This window comes from Ranitomeya imitator, chromosome 2, assembly GCF_032444005.1.
Source record: "Ranitomeya imitator isolate aRanImi1 chromosome 2, aRanImi1.pri, whole genome shotgun sequence".
Classification (NCBI taxonomy): Eukaryota; Metazoa; Chordata; class Amphibia; order Anura; family Dendrobatidae; genus Ranitomeya; species Ranitomeya imitator.
This window is the reverse complement of record NC_091283.1, coordinates 488,963,457-488,984,954: the sequence shown is the minus strand read 5'-3', so window position 1 is coordinate 488,984,954 and position 21,498 is coordinate 488,963,457. Positions and strand designations below refer to the sequence as shown.

The window sequence follows — 21,498 nt, the reverse complement described above, 5'->3', positions numbered from 1 at the left end:
ATTATACTCCATGGTGTGTTGTCTGGGGGTCACAGTTGGGAGATCATACTGTTTTAGGGTCACCACACTTTGCCGGGGTGTTGAGGTCGGGTACAGTAGGGTCATCATACTCTGCATGTGGAGGGTATTTTGGAGGAATTCATTGTGAGGGTATAATACTGAAGAAACGGTTGCGCTGGTGGATTAAACTTCACTTTTTTTTAAATTGCACCTTTGGAGTGCTGCCTTTATTGTTTTTAGGTAGATCAGTTATTATTGCTTATTTTTAAAGCACCATTTATTCCATGGGTCTGTATCTGGGAAAAGGGTTACATATAAAAGAGGGAGAGGACCCCACTGACCATATGATCTTACACTCTACATGAAAGAGAGGACACCACTGACCATAAGATCTTAAACTCTACAGGAAAGAGAGAGCAGACCCCGTTGACCATAATATCTTACACTCTACATGAAAGAGAGAGAGGACCCCACTGACCATAAGATCTTGCATTCTACAGGAGAGAGAGAGAGGACCCCACTGACCATAAAAGGAGAGACTTAACTAGTGACTCTGAAGATGGATATCAACTGTTCTACAAACTGCTCTGCTGGGAACCACTGTTCCTTGATGGCCCAGGTACTGACCATCTCTGTATAAGGTATACGAGGGGCGTTCATTAAAGATTTCCCCTGACCCACTTCTAATTAGCACAGGATGCTGAAACTGCACATGTGTAATGATATAAGTCTCTATAGGTTACGTGCCAATTTGCAACTCAGAACTGATAAGGGTCTTAAGTTTACAAGTGCTGAAGTGGTGTGAAGTTTGATAATGGACCCAGCGGAATACAGAGCAGTCATCAAGTTCCTTTACTTGAAAGGCTGCACACCAAAGGAGATGTTCAGTGAGATGAAAGAGGTTTATGGTGATGATTCCCCATCATATGATGTAGTCAAGAACTGGCATCGTCAATTCAAATGTGGTCCAACTTTGGTGCAAACAGCTCCAATTCCAGGGCGACCCCACTCTGCTATTGATGAACACACCATCTAGCAAGTGGAGGTCGCCATTTTGGAAAATCGGCACGTAACCATTTGCCACCTAGCCCAAAATGTCAAGATTAGTGTGGGATCCATGGAAAAAATCATCCAAGACCATCTTCACATGCATAAGGTATCTGCTCACTGGGTTCCCCAGCTGCTTACACCTTTCCAGAAGCAGGAACGAGTCAAATGCTCTCAGGCACTATTGATGATGTGCCATGGAAACCAGGAGGACTTTTTCAACAGACTGATCACACAGGATGAAAGCTGGGTCCATCACTATGATCCTGGTGCCCCTCGTAATAATAATACTCAACAAGGTGTCATAGCTTCAGGGCATTATGAGGAAGCCCGAGTAGCCATAAAAAAAGATATTAGACTGCTCTGGAGCCTGGTACATTTTGTTTTTTGCAACTTGCAAATCGAATCTCAAAATGTTCACATTTGCCTGAAACCGGGAATCTCCGGAGATTGGACTCAAACTCAATCCTCCAGAGATCGATCTGTTCATCTCTAGTAGTGTGATACAGTCAGTGCCAAACCTCTCGCCAGTTTTGAAAAATGCCACAATCACTCCTATCCTTAAAAAGCCAACCCTCGACCCAACCACTATGTCCAGCTATCGCCCAATATCACTGCTCCCATTTGCTTCCAAACTCCTGGAGCAGCATGTCCATGATGAACTTTCCTCCCACCTCTCATCTAACTTGCTCTTTGACAATCTACAATCTGGTTTCCGCCCCCATCACTCCACTGAGACAGCCCTGACCAAAATTATTAATGACCTACTGTACTTACAGCCAAAGCTAATGGCCAATACTTTATACTACTCCTTCTAGACCTGTCCTCTGCTTTCGACACAGTTGAGCACTGCCTCCTACTACAGATCCTCTCCTCCTTTGGCATCAAAGACCTCGTCCTGTCCTGGATCTCCTCATACCTTTCCAACCACAGATTCAGCATCTTCCACTCCCACACTACCTCCTCATCCCACCCTCTCTCTGTTGGAGTCCCCCAAGGCTCTGTTCTGTCCCCTTGACTCTGCCCGGTCCACATCCAAGCTCTTTCCACCTCCTGTCACCTCCAGCTTAAAAATATTTCCAGAATCCGTCCTTTCCTCAACCCTCAATCTACTAAAATGCTTGTGCATGCCTTCATGATCTCCCGCCTTGACTACTGCAATATCCTTTTCTGTGGCCTCCCTGCTAACACTCTTGCACCTCTCCAGTCCATGCTTAACTCTGCTGCTCGACTACTTCATCTCTCTCCTGGCTATTCCTCTGCTTTTCCCCTCTGCATATCTCTTCACTGGCTTCCATTCCTTCAATGTATCCAGATCAAATTACTAATACTGACTTACAAGGCCATTTCCCCTATATCTTCCCTCACATAATCTCCAGTCCTCCCAAGACCTCCTTCTCTCATCCACACTTATTCACTCCTCACCGAACCGCCTCCAATACGTCTCCCGAATATCCCCCATCCTCTGGAATTCTTTGCCCCAAGACGCCCGACTATCAATCACATTCAGATCCTTCAGACGGAACCTGAAAACCAACCTCTTCAAGAAAGCTTACAGCCTGCAATGACCCCGCTGCCTCCTCACCACTACCGGAGCTACCACCTCACCAACACTGGAGCTGCTGAAACCCCCCCAACCTATTGTCTCCTTCCCCACCAACCTGTACAATGTAAGCCCGCAAGGGTAGGGTCATCACCATGCTGATGCGTGATGCATACTGACCCTGTTGATACTTGGTGCACATTGACACTGCTGATGCGTTGGAGGTTTTTAATCAATCTAATCTATCTATCTATCTTACTATGTACCTCTTGTGAGGCAGTGACCGCTGTTATATGTGAGGGTCCCTATGTGTCCCCCAGGATGTGCAAGGAAGCATATGGAGGCCGTGGGAGTGCATTGCAGTCACAGGCACAGCTGTGATTGCAATGCAAAATAAAAGTGAGTATTGGTCTTGGGCATGCTATGTGTCCAGGGCAGAGATAAGAAAACCTGTTCAGGGGCTTTATATTTGAAACGGACCACAGGATGGTAGTGGGGCTGACGACCACAGGTTCTTTAGTAAAAACCCCTGCAGCAGAGGGTTGTGTGTGTCAGTTTTGGTCTTGCAAGCAGGCAGAGCAGATGGGTCTGCAGAGCACTACCTGTGTGAGGCAACACAGGGCCAAGCAGAACCAAAAGGCCTGGCACCCTCAGCATACACGGCAGTGCCCTAGCCCACAGCAACCGGTTATGGACTGTCCTTGTTTTCCCAGCTGCGACCCGATTTACTTTCTGTTTGTAAGTACGCTGTTCATTAAAAGAGACTTTATTTTTTAACTTTTGCTGGGTTACTGCTTCATCACTGCACAGCGAAGAAACCGCTGAACTACACCATCTAGATAATCTGGCAGATTGTAAACCATTGAGGGCAGAGTCCTTTCCCCCTTTGTACCAGTCTGTCAGTTTGTTTGCTTTCTTTTATATATTACATGTATGGTGCACGGGGTCCTCTCTCTCCCTCTCTCTCTTTCCTGTGAAGTGTGAGCTCTTAAGCTCAGCAGTGTCCTCTTTCTTTCACCTGTAAAATGGAATCTTTTATGTTCAGTAGGGTTCTCTCTCTCTTTCCTGTAGAGTGTAAGCTCTAGTGGTCTGCGGGGTCCTCTCTCATTTTCCTGTAGCGTGTAAGCTCTTGTGGTCTGCGGGGTCATCTCTCATTTTCCTGTAGCGTGTAAGCTTTTGTGGTCAGTAGGGTACTCTCTCATTTTCCTGTAGAGTGTAAGCTCTTGTGGTCAGTAGGGTACTCTCTCATTTTCCTGTAGAGTGTAAGCTTTTGTGGTCAGTAGGGTACTCTCTCATTTTCCTGTAGCGTGTAAGCTTTTGTGGTCAGTAGGGTACTCTCTCATTTTCCTGTAGAGTGTAAGCTTTTGTGGTCAGTAGGGTACTCTCTCATTTTCCTGTAGAGTGTAAGCTTTTGTGGTCAGTAGGGTACTCTCTCACTTTCCTGTAGCGTGTAAGCTCTTGTGGTCTGCGGGGTCCTCTCTCATTTTCCTGTAGAGTGTAAGCTCTTGTGGTCAGTAGGGTCCTCTCTCTCTTTCCTGTAGAGTGTAAGCTGTTATGGTAAATTAGAGCCTGTATTGGTTCTCCCGAATATCCCCCATCCTCTGGAATTCTGTGCCCCAACATGTCCGGTTATCCACCACATTTGGATCCTTCAAAAGAAACCTGAAAACCCATTTCTTCAAAGAAGCTTACAGCCTGTAATGACCATACGGCCACCTCAACACCATTGGAGCTATTGCAACCCTCGACCTACTGTCTCCTTCCCTATAATCCTGTAGAATGTAAGCCCACAAGGGCAGGGTCCTCTCCCCTCTGTACCAGTCTGTCAGTGTGAGTTTTGTTTACTTTAAGGGATATTTGTATTTTGATGTAACCCTGTCTCATGTGCAGCACCATGGAATTAATGGTCCTATATAAATAAATAATAATAATAGGTTTAGCTCTTATAGTCAGCAGTGTTCTTTCTCCCTCATCTCCCCCACATGTATTTTCCAAGCAATTCCAAGCTTTCCAGTAGTGAGATTTGCACACATTTATTCGCCACAAACCTAATTTTTGAGGAAAGTTCAACAGTCGCGAATTTGCATCATTTTGTTTTTGATAGGGGCACAAAGAAGCAGCAATAAACAGATGATTATAGCACAATCATTCAGGCAATCAATACATGGCTTCAAAGGGATTTCTTCTTATTATATGTCTGTTGTCTGTTTATATCTATAGATAGATGGATAGGCTCATCCTGAGATTCAAGATTCAGGTTATCACCACTATGCTGCCATCTACTTGCCTTTCCAAACACACACACCTCACGGCACTATTCACACATAATAATCAGCTTAAAAAAGAGCCAGGGCACATATTCTGTAATAATTATAATGGTCATTTTGTATTTGTCAGTCAAATTATTTTACATGGGGCTGGCGGCGGTGGGATAGGTGAGAACTAGGCATATCACAGAATAAAACATCAAATATTTACAATTTTAACAAAATAAATGCAGAAAAAAGTCAGAACAATAACAAACAATATTAACAAAAGAAAAAAAATTCCAACAATTTTAGATATTTATATAAAAAGTGCTCTAAAAAATTATTATTTTTCTTAAAATAGCAAAAATGCTGCAATTAGGATTTGTTACAGAAAAGACAAACACATATAGTAAAATAAAGGCACATTATTTGTTGTATTTCATTTTAAATAATGGTAACTAGGCCCGAAACATGACCTCTGACCTCGCAGGTTGGGTTGGAAAGGTTATGACCTCCGGTTAAGTGCTTTAGCTAAAACCACTGATACAACTGAATGGCGATCGATCTATTGAAATTCTTGTTGCTCCTATTAACAATCTTTAAGCTTTACTCCAGGAGCTTAGAATATCTGAGAATCCTTTCGATACCTGGGCCAAAGACTTTGGCATTTGCGATCTTGTTTGTAACTCCTTATGCCTAATTATCAATTGTAACAGATGCAAAAAGCCATAAGAATGGATACTTGGATACTTGGAAAAGTATTCCAACTACATCTCTGAAAAACTGACCTTACAGTGCAAATCACAACTTCAAGTTATACCGGTCATTAGAAGGGGATTAGAAAAACATGGCTACTTTCTTTTAAAAATAGTGTCACGCCTGTCCAGACGTTGTGCGTGGAATTGCAACTCATCCCCACTCACTTCAATGGATGCGAGCTGCAATACCAGACACAACCTACGGATAGATGTTGGACTGTCTATGTAAGAAAGCGGTCTTGCTTTTCTATACCTTTAAATTTGCATTTTGGCAATCCCGAGAGGAATTATTTCGACAGGAAATATAGGATTACATTGGAGACAAAAGTCGAGAGTAAACTATTATGATAAGGAGTATACAAAGCAATAATATGGCTTATGTTCAACATTGTCTACCTTGGTTTTCATGGACCTGTTTGTTAACAGTTTTCTCAAGTTACTTATAAATGCTATAGTGCACAGTGTTGTAGGTGCCTATTGCCTAAAATACCTGCTCTATTTAGGAGTACTCATTAGAAAGTCTATGATAGGATGGTAAGAGGAGAGTGAAGAACATGTCCAGGTCATGATATGAAACTTGATGGAGCTCTTGTATGATGGTATTATGTGTTAGACCCTGTTCCCAAAAAGTTCTTACTAGACATTTTTAATGTAGTTAAGACAATTTTGGTTGAGAAAATGTTCTACTATTGGACTACTCATTAACCATTAGTTAGTTATTAAACAGATCATTTGGATAACTGTAACAGTGGTATGACCCAGGAGGTTTACCTGGTGGAAGAGTCCATCTTGTACTTCACACCTTTGTGTTTCTTCTATAGTGTGCAGTGATAATCTTCTAACATAATCTTCTACCAGACAATTAATACATGCATGAGAGTAGCTAGAGGATAGTTATGTGCCCTATGCTCTGGGTGCAAAAGGACACCAACAAGCCACTTTGGTTTGGCTAAGGTGCTTAGCCACAGACCTCATGAGCCTTTGCCCCAGGTGAAAGAAAATCTAGCTACAGCTGCATGGAAGACAAAGAGTGTGAGCACCACGGCAGTAGATTTCAGGCTTTAGGCTATTGTCGGGACCAACAATGTCTTTTCTGTAGATGTAAAAGCAATTTTGACCTAAGCAATATGCTTCACGTAAGTAATAAAAGTAAGATTTTGATAGGAATGTAGTAGAATACTAATGTTAGTAATATGTACTACAAGGAGGAACCAACTGGCCTTGACCAGCCTTTAAATTATGAGTGACCACCAAAGGATCAGTACGTCCAATCACCAATCAAAACCCAACTAATTTCCAAAAAGAAGTAGGCCACTGAATCCATAAATCTGGCCCATTGAAGACAGATGGATCCTACCATGTATGTTGGAGAATGTGTCTATAACTGACTGTTTTACAGTTTCATGGGAATTGAGTGTACAAGAGTAGATATAACCTAGGATTCGTTCGTTTTCCCATTTGGGTCCTCCTGACCTCGTGAGAAAGTTTAAATTATATGTTTTTACATGACACATCTGATAAATCTTCATGTACAGAGACATGAGGAAAACTGATCATTATAAAAAGGAGCGGTTCCCTATAATAACCAACCAGATTTCATCTGCCATTGTTTGAGGGAATTTTAGAAATGTAAAATGTTTGTTCAGAATTAGAAAAACATGACCGATTTCTTCCAGGAAAAGTACCACGCTTTTTTTTCAGAGATTGTTTCAGATGTTGCCAATCAACTCCATTGTAGTGAAAAAGATGCTCAGCTGCAATACCACACATGGCCCATGGGGAGGTGTGGAGCTGTTTGGCAATGCCTCAATGAATGGTCAAAATGGGAACTAATATATTTACCCCTGACACCAGATGGTATTTGTCTCCATAGAATTGGCTACTATTTGCATAATGGGGTATATTTGGAAATCGGTGGGTCATCATTATATATGTAAGACTGCTCACTAGTGTCTGGTCTGTTTTCTGTATATTGATCATGCTATATCTGTCCATTTTTATCCCTGAGAGTATCACAGGCTGTAGGTATTTAATATGGCTGTCTATAGGTTTGCTATCACAAGGCTGTACAGGTCAGCACAAGTGGATCATGACGACGGCTAATGTTTCCTAGTAAGTTATGAGGCCACTGAAAGGTTTTTTGAATGCCACACAACATGGCTTCATATTATCTTGTTTAGTGGTACCAAGCCTCCTCCAGAAAGTCCACCACAACTCCATGTAAAACCAATGAATACAACCTATTCATTTACTAAGCACTTGATATACTATGGATGCAGGATGTGCCTCATGCCTCTGTGATGTCATCAGGTTTGATGGGCTGTATGACATAGTATCCTTCAAAAATGTTTGTCTCCACTGCAAATGACATGAATGTTTTACACAGGATTGGGAAGTAGAATACACTGGATCATATATGATCCAATGATCTTAAATCTGTCATCACTGCACGGATATATGAGCTGAATATTTTTGGATATGGTTCTTATCAGGAACTTAATGCTGTATAATGCCTTAATATTGCAAGGTACTATACAAATTCAGTTGCATGTCGTTGATGCCACGGCTGATGATTGTTTTGGAGCCTGACGAAAGTCATGACATTGTAATCAGCTAGGTGCTTCTCAGTAATACTAGCTTGTTCTATGCACTGGTGTTGAGACAATCTTTTGAAATTAAAATTTGCCAGCTTCGTAAACATTTTTCTTAAAAATTTGATTTGCAGCAAATCGATTTGACGCAAATTGCAAGCACACCAAAATCATCAATTGCCCTGAAAACACATCTATAATACTCTGAGGATTGAGTGAACACTTTTCAAGTAATATAATGAAAACACAGCCTTAGCAATGTCAAAGTGACCTCAACGTATCAAGCTATGTGTAAAAGGATGATAGCTGTTTGTCACTGCTGTAGTATTACACACAAACTGTAATGTTTCTTCAGTATTTTAAAGCTTTATCTCCCTAACTATAATGCTAATCTTTGACATCCTCGCATTCTCCAGATTTATTACAACATGGCTGCTGTATTCCTTGCCTCTGCTTTTATACAGACTGTTATAGTATCTGCTGATTGGCTGAACTTTCTCTGCCTTATGCAATCTTCTGCTTTGTCTATCTCTTCTACGCGCTCATTGATGGCCTATATATGCACAAATCCTTACGGGTTAATTGTTATATGCATGATCCCTAAGAACTATAGTTATCGGTCTACATGATGCAATACTGATGGTCCAATGTACACTTATGCTCTGGAATAACTTTGGTAGTTTCTTGAATGTATAGCTGATTCATCAAATAGTAGCACATCGTACATCATGTCATGTGCATTTTTATGGCATTTGAATTAAGTGTTATGTCTTGCTGAATACATACAAAAAGTTCACAGCATTTATTCCCTACAAATAGTAGAGGCTGCCAATATTCTAGAGGAACTGATAACATCACTGAGGCTTAAGATACAACATGCCCAAGATATTGTTAGTAGTAGTACCCTCAAAGGCTACATGGTGGCTTAAGCAAAATGGCTGCCTTTACATTGTCCAGAGTGGATTAGTGTCTCTAGAAGTTTTTTTTACAATATTCACAATCTTTGGGTTAAATATGGTCCATCTGAGTGAGATACAACTTTATCTCTAGGATTGTGTGTTACAATACCATGATGGCACACAGTCGACAAACTGACTAGAGGGTAGCAGCCATTTGGGTTATTGGGAGAAGGGTCAGAATTCGAGGCCTATAAAACAAAAGAAAAATCGAGATAAAAAAGACTGACTATAGAAGAAGGTGGGTGCACCTTTGAATTCTCAAACCAATGAAGATTCATAGTTCACTTTTCCTTATCATCTCAAAGTCTTATGGTCCATCACAGTGAGAAACCTGGAGATACAGGACATGAAAGGTCCGTAGAGAAGATTACACACCACAATACTGAAAATAATGCTTCAGTGCAGACGGATTTTCCGTTAATACTGGGTAAAATGGGTAGCTGGGGGAATTTCAGGGTAAAGGGGCAAACTTTCCTTCACATCTCGTATGGAATGTTCCACTGAAAGATTTCAAGATGGAACATCTTCCTTCTGTCCCATAACATTCTGATTACACTGGTGAGGTAGCAGTAGAGTCGCTATATAAGCTCTGGGCGATGTCCTCCCTTTGAATTTTGCGTAGAGCAGTATATAAAGCATCGGTGGTGGCACAGTCCTTATTGGACCAATCGGAAAGCAGTGCTCGTACTGGAAATTCCTCTCTTGTAAAAGTGTCTATGATCTCATCCTGGTAGCCAAGTTCTCCAGCCAGATTTTTCCAAGTCTGGTCCAATGATCCGCTCAGAAGCTTCTCCACCTCTTCTTGCTTATGTGGTGATAGGTTATTGTATAGGTGATCATTCTTGCCTGGAGAAAGGAATAGACATTTATAACCACTGAAACTGTGAGTACAGGTCAATCAACTGCTTATAAGGTATATCCACCTTTGAAACATTTTCTTTTTAAAAATTCTCCAATGTATCTAAAGAAAATGAAGAAACATTGTAAATAGTCATGGCAAAACTTTTCTACTAGTTATGTATACAGTTTCTGGTCTCTATGGTTACAGACAGCAAACAAACCCTGTGTAGTCTGCTCCTACCAACTGATCTACCAAAAACATTTCACAAGAAGGAGGAAACAGAATCAAAATACAATTAAAGGAGTTATACAGTTTGAACAATTCCTTTTTTTGTCAGAAAGATCTCCAGATGATCAGCTGATTGCAATTTATTGTGCTGGGACCTCTATCTGTCAGCTGTAAACTGTGGGGGAAGCTGAGAACAAATGCCTGATTGCCCTTGAATTACACTGATTTTGCTGGTATCCTTTTCAGTTAGCCATTAAAAGGTATCAACCACTGAGGACTCTCAATTCTAAATATTTTACTGATTTTGCTGAAATTAGTGGGTTTTCCATGTAATGCATGTCCTCTAGAGTCAAAGACCCTCTTTGCAGCCGCTCTCCACACTGGCTAATATATGAGGATCCTGAATGAGAGTCATATTAACTATATGTTCGAGAAGGATATTATATTACAGTCATTGCAAAAAGAAGTACACACTCTTTGATTTTTATGGTTTTATGTATCAGAATATAATGAGAAAAAAATCTGGTCCTTAGAATACCTTCAAATTAGGTAAATACAACCTAAGATGAACAACAGTATGAGTTCAAGGTCAACTCAAGGACCGCAAAGTGACCAGGTCCTGTGATGGCAAAATAAGCCCCACCACGATCATTGGTATGAAGTATTTGTGCTGATATGATGTGTTTAGTTTTATGGTTATACATCTGCACTTTGATCTTGTTTGGCCAAAGGACATTGTTCCAGAAGTCTTGTGGTTTGTTCAGATGGACTATCTTTAGCTTTACTGCCATGTTCATTTTTAGAAAACTGAGAGTTTTTCCTTGCAACCCTTCCACACAAGCCGCACTTGTTCAGACTTTTTCCAATTGTATTGTCATGAACTTGATCATGTATAAAGATGCTAACTGAGGCCTTTAGAGCCTGATCTGTAGTTTTGGTTTTGTTTTTTTTTAAATTTCACTAAGCACGGCACTTTCTGAATTTAGGCTGAATTCGTCCAATCCTCGAGAAAATTGTCATATGTCTTGAAAGGTTTCCACTTGTGAATAATCTTTCTCACTGTAGAATTATTGTCTCCAATTTGCTTGGAAAGGGCCTTATAACCCTTTCTAGATCGATGGTCAACAACAATTGCTTCTCTAAGATCATTGCTGATGTCTTTCCTCCTTGGCATTCTGTTAACACAACTCTACACTGCAGACCAGCAAACTGACCAAACTTCTGCTTTTATAGAGGATATCACACTTGTTGTGTGATATCATGTCAATGGCAACTGTAAATGGCATCTGATTAACAGCACCCAGCTGCTACTTACCCTCTTCATAAGAAATGAGGGTGTACTTATTACCCACTGTCTTAGCAGTTTGGCGTCATTTTTGGAAAATAAATAATGACACGGTTTAGTTTGTCATATGTTGTTGTATGTTATTGTTACATAGTAACATAGTAACATAGTTAGTAAGGCCGAAAAAAGACATTTGTCCATCCAGTTCAGCCTATATTCCATCATAATAAATACCCAGATCTACGTCCTTCTACAGAACCTAATAATTGTATGATACAATATTGTTCTGCTCCAGGAAGACATCCAGGCCTCTCTTGAACCCCTCGACTGAGTTCGCCATCACCACCTCCTCAGGCAAGCAATTCCAGATTCTCACTGCCCTAACAGTAAAGAATCCTCTTCTATGTTGGTGGAAAAACCTTCTCTCCTCCAGACGCAAAGAATGCCCCCTTGTGCCCGTCACCTTCCTTGGTATAAACAGATCCTCAGCGAGATATTTGTATTGTCCCCTTATATACTTATACATGGTTATTAGATCGCCCCTCAGTCGTCTTTTTTCTAGACTAAATAATCCTAATTTCGCTAATCTATCTGGGTATTGTAGTTCTCCCATCCCCTTTATTAATTTTGTTGCCCTCCTTTGTACTCTCTCTAGTTCCATTATATCCTTCCTGAGCACCGGTGCCCAAAACTGGACACAGTACTCCATGTGCGGTCTAACTAGGGATTTGTACAGAGGCAGTATAATGCTCTCATCATGTGTATCCAGACCTCTTTTAATGCACCCCATGATCCTGTTTGCCTTGGCAGCTGCTGCCTGGCACTGGCTGCTCCAGGTAAGTTTATCATTAAATAGGATCCCCAAGTCCTTCTCCCTGTCAGATTTACCCAGTGGTTTCCCGTTCAGTGTGTAATGGTGATATTGATTCCCTCTTCCCATGTGTATAACCTTACATTTATCATTGTTAAACCTCATCTGCCACCTTTCAGCCCAAGTTTCCAACTTATCCAGATCCATCTGTAGCAGAATACTATCTTCTCTTGTATTAACTGCTTTACATAGTTTTGTATCATCTGCAAATATCGATATTTTACTGTGTAAACCTTCTACCAGATCATTAATGAATATGTTGAAGAGAACAGGTCCCAATACTGACCCCTGCGGTACCCCACTGGTCACAGCGACCCAGTTAGAGACTATACCATTTATAACCACCCTCTGCTTTCTATCACTAAGCCAGTTACTAACCCATTTACACACATTTTCCCCCAGACCAAGCATTCTCATTTTGTGTACCAACCTCTTGTGCGGCACGGTATCAAACGCTTTGGAAAAATCGAGATATACCACGTCCAATGACTCACCTTGGTCCAGTCTATAGCTTACCTCTTCATAAAAACTGATTAGATTGGTTTGACAGGAGCGATTTCTCATAAACCCATGCTGATATGGAGTTAAACAGTTATTCTCATTGAGATAATCCAGAATAACATCCCTCAGAAACCCTTCAAATATTTTACCAACAATAGAGGTTAGACTTACTGGCCTATAATTTCCAGGTTCACTTTTAGAGCCCTTTTTGAATATTGGCACCACATTTGCTATGCGCCAGTCCTGCAGAACAGACCCTGTCGCTATAGAGTCACTAAAAATAAGAAATAATGGTTTATCTATTACATTACTTAGTTCTCTTAGTACTCGTGGGTGTATGCCATCCGGACCCGGAGATTTATCTATTTTAATCTTATTTAGCCGGTTTCGCACCTCTTCTTGGGTTAGATTGGTGACCCTTAATATAGGGTTTTCATTGTTTCTTGGGATTTCACCTAGCATTTCATTTTCCACCGTGAATACCGTGGAGAAGAAGGTGTTTAATATGTTAGCTTTTTCCTCGTCATCTACAACCATTCTTTCCTCACTATTTTTTAAGGGGCCTACATTTTCAGTTTTTATTCTTTTACTATTGATATAGTTGAAGAACAGTTTGGGATTAGTTTTACTCTCCTTAGCAATGTGCTTCTCTGTTTCCTTTTTGGCAGCTTTAATTAGTTTTTTAGATAAAGTATTTTTCTCCCTATAGTTTTTTAGAGCTTCAATGGTGCCATCCTGCTTTAGTAGTGCAAATGCTTTCTTTTTACTGTTAATTGCCTGTCTTACTTCTTTGTTTAGCCACATTGGGTTTTTCCTATTTCTAGTCCTTTTATTCCCACAAGGTATAAACCGCTTACACTGCCTATTTAGGATGTTCTTAAACATTTCCCATTTATTATCTGTATTCTCATTTCTGAGGATATTGTCCCAGTCTACCAGATTAAGGGCATCTCTAAGCTGTTCAAACTTTGCCTTCCTAAAGTTCAATGTTTTTGTGACTCCCTGACAAGTCCCCCTAGTGAAAGACAGGTGAAACTGCACAATATTGTGGTCGCTATTTCCTAAATGCCCAACCACCTGCAGATTTGTTATTCTGTCAGGTCTATTAGATAGTATTAGGTCTAAAAGTGCTGCTCCTCTGGTTGGATTCTGCACCAATTGTGAAAGATAATTTTTCTTGGTTATTAGCAGAAACCTGTTGCCTTTATGGGTTTCACAGGTTTCTGTTTCCCAGTTAATATCCGGGTAGTTAAAGTCCCCCATAACCAGGACCTCATTATGGGTTGCAGCTTCATCTATCTGCTTTAGAAGTAGACTTTCCATGCTTTCTGTTATATTTGGGGGTTTGTAACAGACCCCAATGAGAATTTTGTTACCATTTTTCCCTCCATGAATTTCAACCCATATGGACTCGACATCCTCATTCCCTTCGCTAATATCCTCCCTTAAAGTGGATTTTAGACAAGACTTTACATAGAGACAAACCCCTCCTCCTCTCCGATTTTTACGATCCTTTCTAAACAGACTGTAACCCTGTAAGTTAACTGCCCAGTCATAGCTTTCATCTAACCATGTCTCGGTTATTCCCACTATGTCAAAGTTACCTGTAGATATTTCTGCTTCTAGTTCTTCCATCTTGTTTGTCAGGCTTCTGGCGTTTGCGAGCATGCAGTTTAGAGGATTTTGTTTTGTTCCAATCTCCTCACTGTGGATTGTTTTAGAAATGTTCTTACCTCCCTTCTGAGTATGTTTTCCTGGGTCGTCTTTGTTCGAGTCTAATGTTTTTCTTCCCGTCCCCTCTTCTTCTAGTTTAACGCCCTCCTGATGAGTGTAGCGAGTCTTCTGGCGAATGTGTGTTTCCCAGGTTTGTTGAGGTGTAGTCCGTCTCTGGCGAGGAGTCCATCATACCAGTAATTCACACCGTGGTCCAGGAATCCAAATCCTTGTTGTCTGCACCATCGTCTTAGCCAGTTGTTTGCATCAAGGATCCTGTTCCATCTCCTGGTGCCATGCCCGTCTACTGGAAGGATAGAAGAAAAAACTACCTGTGCATCCAGTTCCTTTACTTTCTTCCCCAACTCTTCAAAGTCCTTGCAGATTGTCGGTAGGTCCTTCCTTGCCGTGTCATTGGTGCCAACATGTATCAGAAGAAATGGGTGGACGTCCTTGGAGCTGAAGAGCTTTGGTTCATCAGGTGGTTGTATTTACCTACTTTTAGGACTTTCTTCTAAGGACTTTTTTATTATGTCCTGATACACAAAACCATAGGATTCAAAAAGATGCCCTCAGTTTTCGTCATGACTGTATGTTGAACCAAAACACAGTTGTAGGTTGTATCATATTCAGTTATATAGTTTACAGCTCAGCAACAGTAGGCAAGGTTATCGGCAGATTTTTATACTATATGTTCCCATTTTATTATATAGGTTGGTTAATTAATACCAATATGTCCTTTTCCATTCCTTGGCTCGTTGCAACACCCTAATACCCAGAAACTCTACGCCTTGAGATGGTTCACTGCATTCACAACCATGTTCATTTCCTTTTTTATCTCTAGGGAATCAATGGTGTACCAAAATGTAATAAAACATTGGCATAAAATCAGTTTCTTTGACACCTACAAGGCAAAAGGATATTATAAATTCAGGCATTTATATAGCGGCAGAGATACAGACAGTACATGTGACAAGTCCTCACTTGCTGGGTTTCTCAGGGTAGCTTTTGGTATATCAAGCTAAATATATTACTTGTCAGGAATAAGAAGAGAGAAGAAATTGAACTCTGTATTAAAAAGGAAAAGAAATGCTTTGATAACCTTAAAGAAATTTAAAGGGGTCTGTTTTATTTAGGATGCAGTGCCACTCTTGTCCACAGGTTGCTTCTGGTATTGCAACTTAGCTCCATTTACTTTGAAAAGACCAAGTTGCAATACCTAATACAGCCTATGGAGAAAGGTAGCGCTCTTTCCAGTAAATAAAAACCTTTCTCCTCAATTCATACATAACTGTACTATGGCTCTCCGAAAAGTAATAGATGGAGTAAATACATTAACTTGAACTTTCCACTCACTTTATAAGATGTTGAATGGCCATGTTGGGTATTAGGTGGTGTGATGGTGTGATATCTCACGCGATCTCCCCAACGAACCTATCCATTACAGTAAACGGCTGCCCACTCTCCCCAGTCCCACAAGCCCGCTGTCTTGGGGTAATCCTTGACACTGATCTCTCCTTTAAACCACATATCCAAACCCTTTCCACTTCCTGCCGCCTCCAACTCAAAAATATTTCACGGATCCGCACATTCCTAAACCAAGAATCTGCAAAAACCCTAGTCCATGCCCTCATCATCTCCCGCCTTGACTACTGTAACCTCCTGCTCTGTGGCCTCCCCTCTAACACTCTTGCACCCCTCCAATCTATTCTAAACTCTGCTGCCTGACTAATCCACCTGTCCCCCCGCTATTCCCCGGCCTCTCCCCTCTGTCAATCCCTGCACTGGCTCCCCATCACCCAGAGACTCCAGTACAAAAGCCTAACCATGACATATAAAGCCATCCACAACCTGTCTCCTCCATACATCTGTGACCTCGTCTCCCGGTACTTTCCTGCACGCAACCTCCGATCCTCACAAGATCTCCTTCTCTACTCCCCTATTATCTCCTCTTCCCACAATCGCATACAAGATTTCTCTCGTGCATCCCCCCTACTCTGGAATGCTCTACCACAACATATCAGACTCTCGCCTACCATCGAAACCTTCAAAAAGAACCTGAAGACCCACCTCTTCCGACAAGCCTACAACCTGCAGTAACCACCGATTGACCAAACCGCTGCACGGCCAGCTCTACCCTCACCTACTGTATCCTCACCCATCCCTTGTAGATTGTGAGCCCTCGCGGGCAGGGTCCTCTCTCCTCCTGTACCAGTTGTGACTTGTATTTTTCAAGATTATTGTACTTGTTTTATTATGTATACCCCTCCTCACATGTAAAGCGCCATGGAATAAATGGCGCTATAATAATAAATAATAATAATAATAATAATAATATGTTATGTGGGTATCATTTTGTGTATATTTATACTTTACTGATTTTCATAGTGTTCTCTTGTTGCCCTGTATCATTCTGTGTATTGCCCATAGTGTCTAGAGTCTCAATTACCTTCCAAAAGGCTGATAATTGAATTAGCTCACTTACTGTCTGCAGCTTGACTGTTTCTATGCCTCTTGATGACCCCCTGTAGTGCCTTAATCCCAAGGCACCTTTGTCAGGTCTGGAAGGCCTGAAAACCACCCCAACCTGTCTGACTACCCCCAGAACATAAGGAGGGGGCTGGGGAGGACAGGAGCTGGGAAGTCAGTTCCTGTGTGTAGTGAGGATGGTGTGAACACAGCACGTCAGAGAGAAAGGGAAGCATATGGATCATTTTTATCCTCTGTCTGCTGGATTATTGGACTCTCATCTCCTTGGACATTTTATCCTGTTACTGAACTGCATTCATGTTCTGGACTATTGTATCCTCAGTGTGGTGGATTGTTTATGGACCTTTTAGTTTTGTCTATAATAAAAGTCTTGGGATTGTTCACACTTCCCTCACTCTGTTGATTGTGTGGTATCAGAGAAGGACCCCGTGACAGGTGGACCCTTTGGATATGCCACAATATATTCCAATAGAGAATAGCTGGTGGAGCGGAGGACAAGAAACCCAGTGTCACTCTGCATTTCTACTATTTGGTAACTGAAACAATACAACGACCATTTCTTACCTTGCGTGTGTCCAGTGGTCTGGTCTGCTGTGCTGTCACTATTCACAGAGATGCCACTGTCACTATGAAGCTTCTCTCCTTCTGGAGATGGGGTCTGGTTCACCGGATGACTGTTGCCCCCTTGTTTGTTCTGTTTACAGCTGTTCCACCTATAGAAATATAGTATAATGGACTAAGGCACACTTCTCATACCTATTCAGATACCAATGTATGGCAACATATGGGTACCATTAGAAACACAATATTAGAGTGAACATTTAAAGGGGTTGTCACGTGTGGGTTCATGCTTTTTAGAATTAAGCCATAATAGCAATCAAGTGGTTCATTACAAGCCGGAATCCTCCAATGATGATATCCAAATGGCTACATGAGAAGGTGTTGTCCTGATATATTTTATGAAGACCATTACCCCTTTGGCCAATGAACTCACAAATATAGCTTGCTTTGCCATGAGGGTACTCTCTCACTGCACTTTGTTGAACGTTCATTGGTTCCGTCGGGGCTTACTTGCAGAACAGAATTCAGGAAGATGTGCCGACAGAGCCATTGACTATAATGGTGCTGACGGGGTGAACATATGCTTTGTCGTGCATTATTTTGGAGCAAATATACCTATTGGAGGGAGACACTCAGATGCAGTCTACTATGTCTGAGTTTCTGCCTCAAGTAGGCGTTGGTGCATACACTCGAATCCCATTTTGCAGAAGGTTTGAGCGTAAGCCCCAACGGGACCACTGAACATGATGAAAAACACAGTGTGAATGGGCCCTTAGTGCTAGATGGGATCACAGCTATCTATATCTGAGTCCATGAACATCAATTATACCATGTAACTCACCGTTTAAATACTATAAATGCCACAAGTCCTGCAATGACAGCTGCCAAAATCGAGCAATAGACGGGGATGAGGTTCTCGGCTGCGCCACTCGGAGTGATAGGTTCAGTACCCTCAGTTGATGGATTGACTGTCTCTATGTCCATAATAGTGCTGTCCTGAACGGTGGTGTCTGCGCTGAGCGTAAAGGGTGTCACTGATGCAATGCGCGGATTGGGATCTAAAAAGAGAAAAAGGAAAATCAAAAACTTTGCTTTAAATTTAGCCTATAATGTTGTAACATTTCTTGTAGCCATGTTTAGATCTCCACATTCCTGCATGGGAAGACCAACAGAAATTAGGGCCAATGGTCCTGAACGTCAGAGCACAAGTATTGAGATAGATTCTTTATTCTAATATTTTATATTAATATGAAAATCTGCCGATGTGACAGACTTTGAAATGTCATCTCCTGAACAGTTTTCTCCCACAGACCTTTGAGGTCGTTGTATTGAGGAAGCCTGAAGCACAGTAGGACATATCCAGGGAGATGAGATGAACCTTTCAAGGTGCATTGGAACCTTGCCCAATACTAGCAACAATCTAAAGCCTGAGGGCGATGACAATCACTGATATACTACCGAGAGTACAGATGTTAAGATAAAATAGAAAAGTACAATACATGGTAAATGTAGCCCGCCAAATGTATTAATAGTGTGATATTGACAGTAAAACCCAAAACTGCAACTTTTTGGGACAAAAGTAATATATGGGTATTTACGACCATTTCATAAGTAAATACAATACAAAGCTGTAGGGGATCCAATTAGTAGTGGTGGATTTAAGACTAAAAAAAAGCATTCAAAACTTTTACTCCTGGATGAGAATTAATGGGTTTGTTATTTGTTTAACATTTATGGGCAAGTTTTAAATTGTCCAATCATCCCCCTTTTAAAGGAATCTATTAGTAGGATCAAACCTCCTAAGCCATGTATATGGGCATGTAGGTCATAGAAAACTGACTAAAATGATACCTTGATCTCTGTGATACGAAGTCTTATTCCAGAGAAATCCATGTTTTTCTTAGTATGCAAATGAGTTGTTAAGATCTATTAGTTGGACACTGATCTCCCTGGGAATCATCCTCCAGAGATTATTTTAAATAAAAAGAGGTGTTACGAGTGTCAAATGTAGATCAGGAGAGCAGAGAGCAGCCATTACATATCTCACACTGGTAATGTCTCTTTTCATTTAAATTAACCTCTGGAGGCAGATTCTCATGGAAAACTATGTCCGGCCCATAGATCTTAACAGCTCATTTGCATGCTAAGAAAAATATGGATTTCTCCTGAATAAAAAATGAGATCACAGATATCAATATATCATTTTATTCAACGTTCTATTACCTGCATGACCATATAGATGGATTAAAAGGGTTTATCCTACTGTCAAAATCTCTTTAAGAACTAGTGAGCTTCTGGGGTAACAGCTAGAAATGATGGTAGTAAGATCATGAAAAAGCATTGAGGTTCATTTTATAAGGGCATACACTAAGATGTTATAAGGGCCCCAATGAAGAATTGGGGAGGCAAGATCAAAAGGGGGCATTCACAGACATGTTATAAGTAGAAACATGCTGAAGGACTAAAGAGTAATAGGGGCCACAGTGGAGGGATGGCAGAGGTAAGGATGGCAGAGGTAAGACAATTTCATAACTAGACGCGTGCAGCATTCTATAGGGGCTCAAAACCCAAACCGATGCCAGTAAGCACATAACCATATCATGGCCCCTATGTGTGTGAATATGTCCGCTGGCCCGTATCATGTGCTGTGTGCACTGGGCACTTTTTATTTGGCACTGTAGGAATTTAAATTGACGGCACCCTCAACATAGGAACCAATAGAAGTTACAGATATACTACCAGCAAAACTTTTTTTTGTTTAATTATTCATCTGAATGTGCCTTCCATTTGCCCTCGAGCAAAACACAGGACTGAATGCCAACCTTAGGAAATATTTATAATGACTTAATCTCCCTGTACCCTGATTGTGAAGATTTGCCTTAAGCAAGACAGATTGTCTGCCAACCATAGAAAAGATTCTAAAACTCAAATAGGTCTTTTCATGACATCCTCTGAAATACTGGAAAGTTCAATACTGATTTTTGTCTAATATGGTTGCCATATCTTGTCTATGAGTTGTGCCTGGTACTCTAGCCTCAGTCCCATTCGGGTAAACACTGGACAATATTGGGGGCCCATCCTGATCTTTTTATGGGGTCCTTGTTATATAACTTTAAACTGCCGAAGTTAAGAACCTTTTTGGTTTCTGCAAGTTCAATCAATCATATGGTCTACCCTGTTCTTAAAGTGGATCCGTCAGCTCGCCTTAGTTATTGTCTATTTTCTCAGTAGAACATGTCCTTTCTTATTCATCCTGGAAATGTATGAATAAATCTGGGTTTTACTATTCCCCTTGACAAAGGGCTTGTCCATACATAGTCTGATCCAGGCAGCACTGGATGGACAAACCCCCATCTGATGACACCCAGCTGTCAATATTCCTAAATTGCTAGAGAAGTAACAGAGGAACAATCCAGAGTTCTCAGAAAATATTCTCCAGAATTTTTATATTATGGGATTTACAAGTGGCCGGTTTGCTCAAGTGTTTTTGGCCAATTTATGGGAGGATGATATAGGGTTAAAATGTTGGTAGGAATGGCACTATATGTCTATCACACCACTAATGACTCTATGAAGAGCAATGTGCAATGTCTAGGACAGGGATAGCCCTGTTGTGGTCTAAGATGGCCATGGGCTGTTTCCTGTGCCACACAATAAGGTCACTGTGAGCAATCAGAACAATGAGCCACAGACAGACACAGGGACTCATCATTAGGCTGACCTATTAGAGTGCTGGCTGATGTGGATGGTGTGTCACCCCAAATGTGGGCCACAGCAAAGCCTAGAGTTATGCCATCTGTACCAAGATGCCAGGATGTATATATGGCTCTATATGTAGATAGATAAATAGATATAGTAGAA

The 21,498-nt window shown here is 41.1% G+C and overlaps 1 protein-coding gene across 2 annotated transcripts in view; it reads right to left on the bottom strand.

The window, feature by feature from the left end:
• Positions 1–4,949: 4,949 nt before the first annotated feature.
• The window catches only part of NGFR (nerve growth factor receptor), a 127,731-nt gene continuing 111,182 nt past the window's right edge, over positions 4,950–21,498 (bottom strand). The window contains exons 4-7 of one of the 2 annotated variants that reach the window (XM_069751423.1): positions 18,479–18,695; positions 17,641–17,789; positions 10,071–10,108; positions 4,950–9,993 (exon numbers count right to left, since the gene is read on the bottom strand). In XM_069751423.1, the coding sequence (XP_069607524.1) occupies positions 10,089–10,108; positions 17,641–17,789; positions 18,479–18,695 (386 nt within the window). In that variant the 3' untranslated portion in view covers positions 4,950–9,993; positions 10,071–10,088. The remainder of the gene's footprint in view (positions 9,994–10,070; positions 10,109–17,640; positions 17,790–18,478; positions 18,696–21,498) is intronic. The other variant, XM_069751422.1, reaches the window with a different exon arrangement.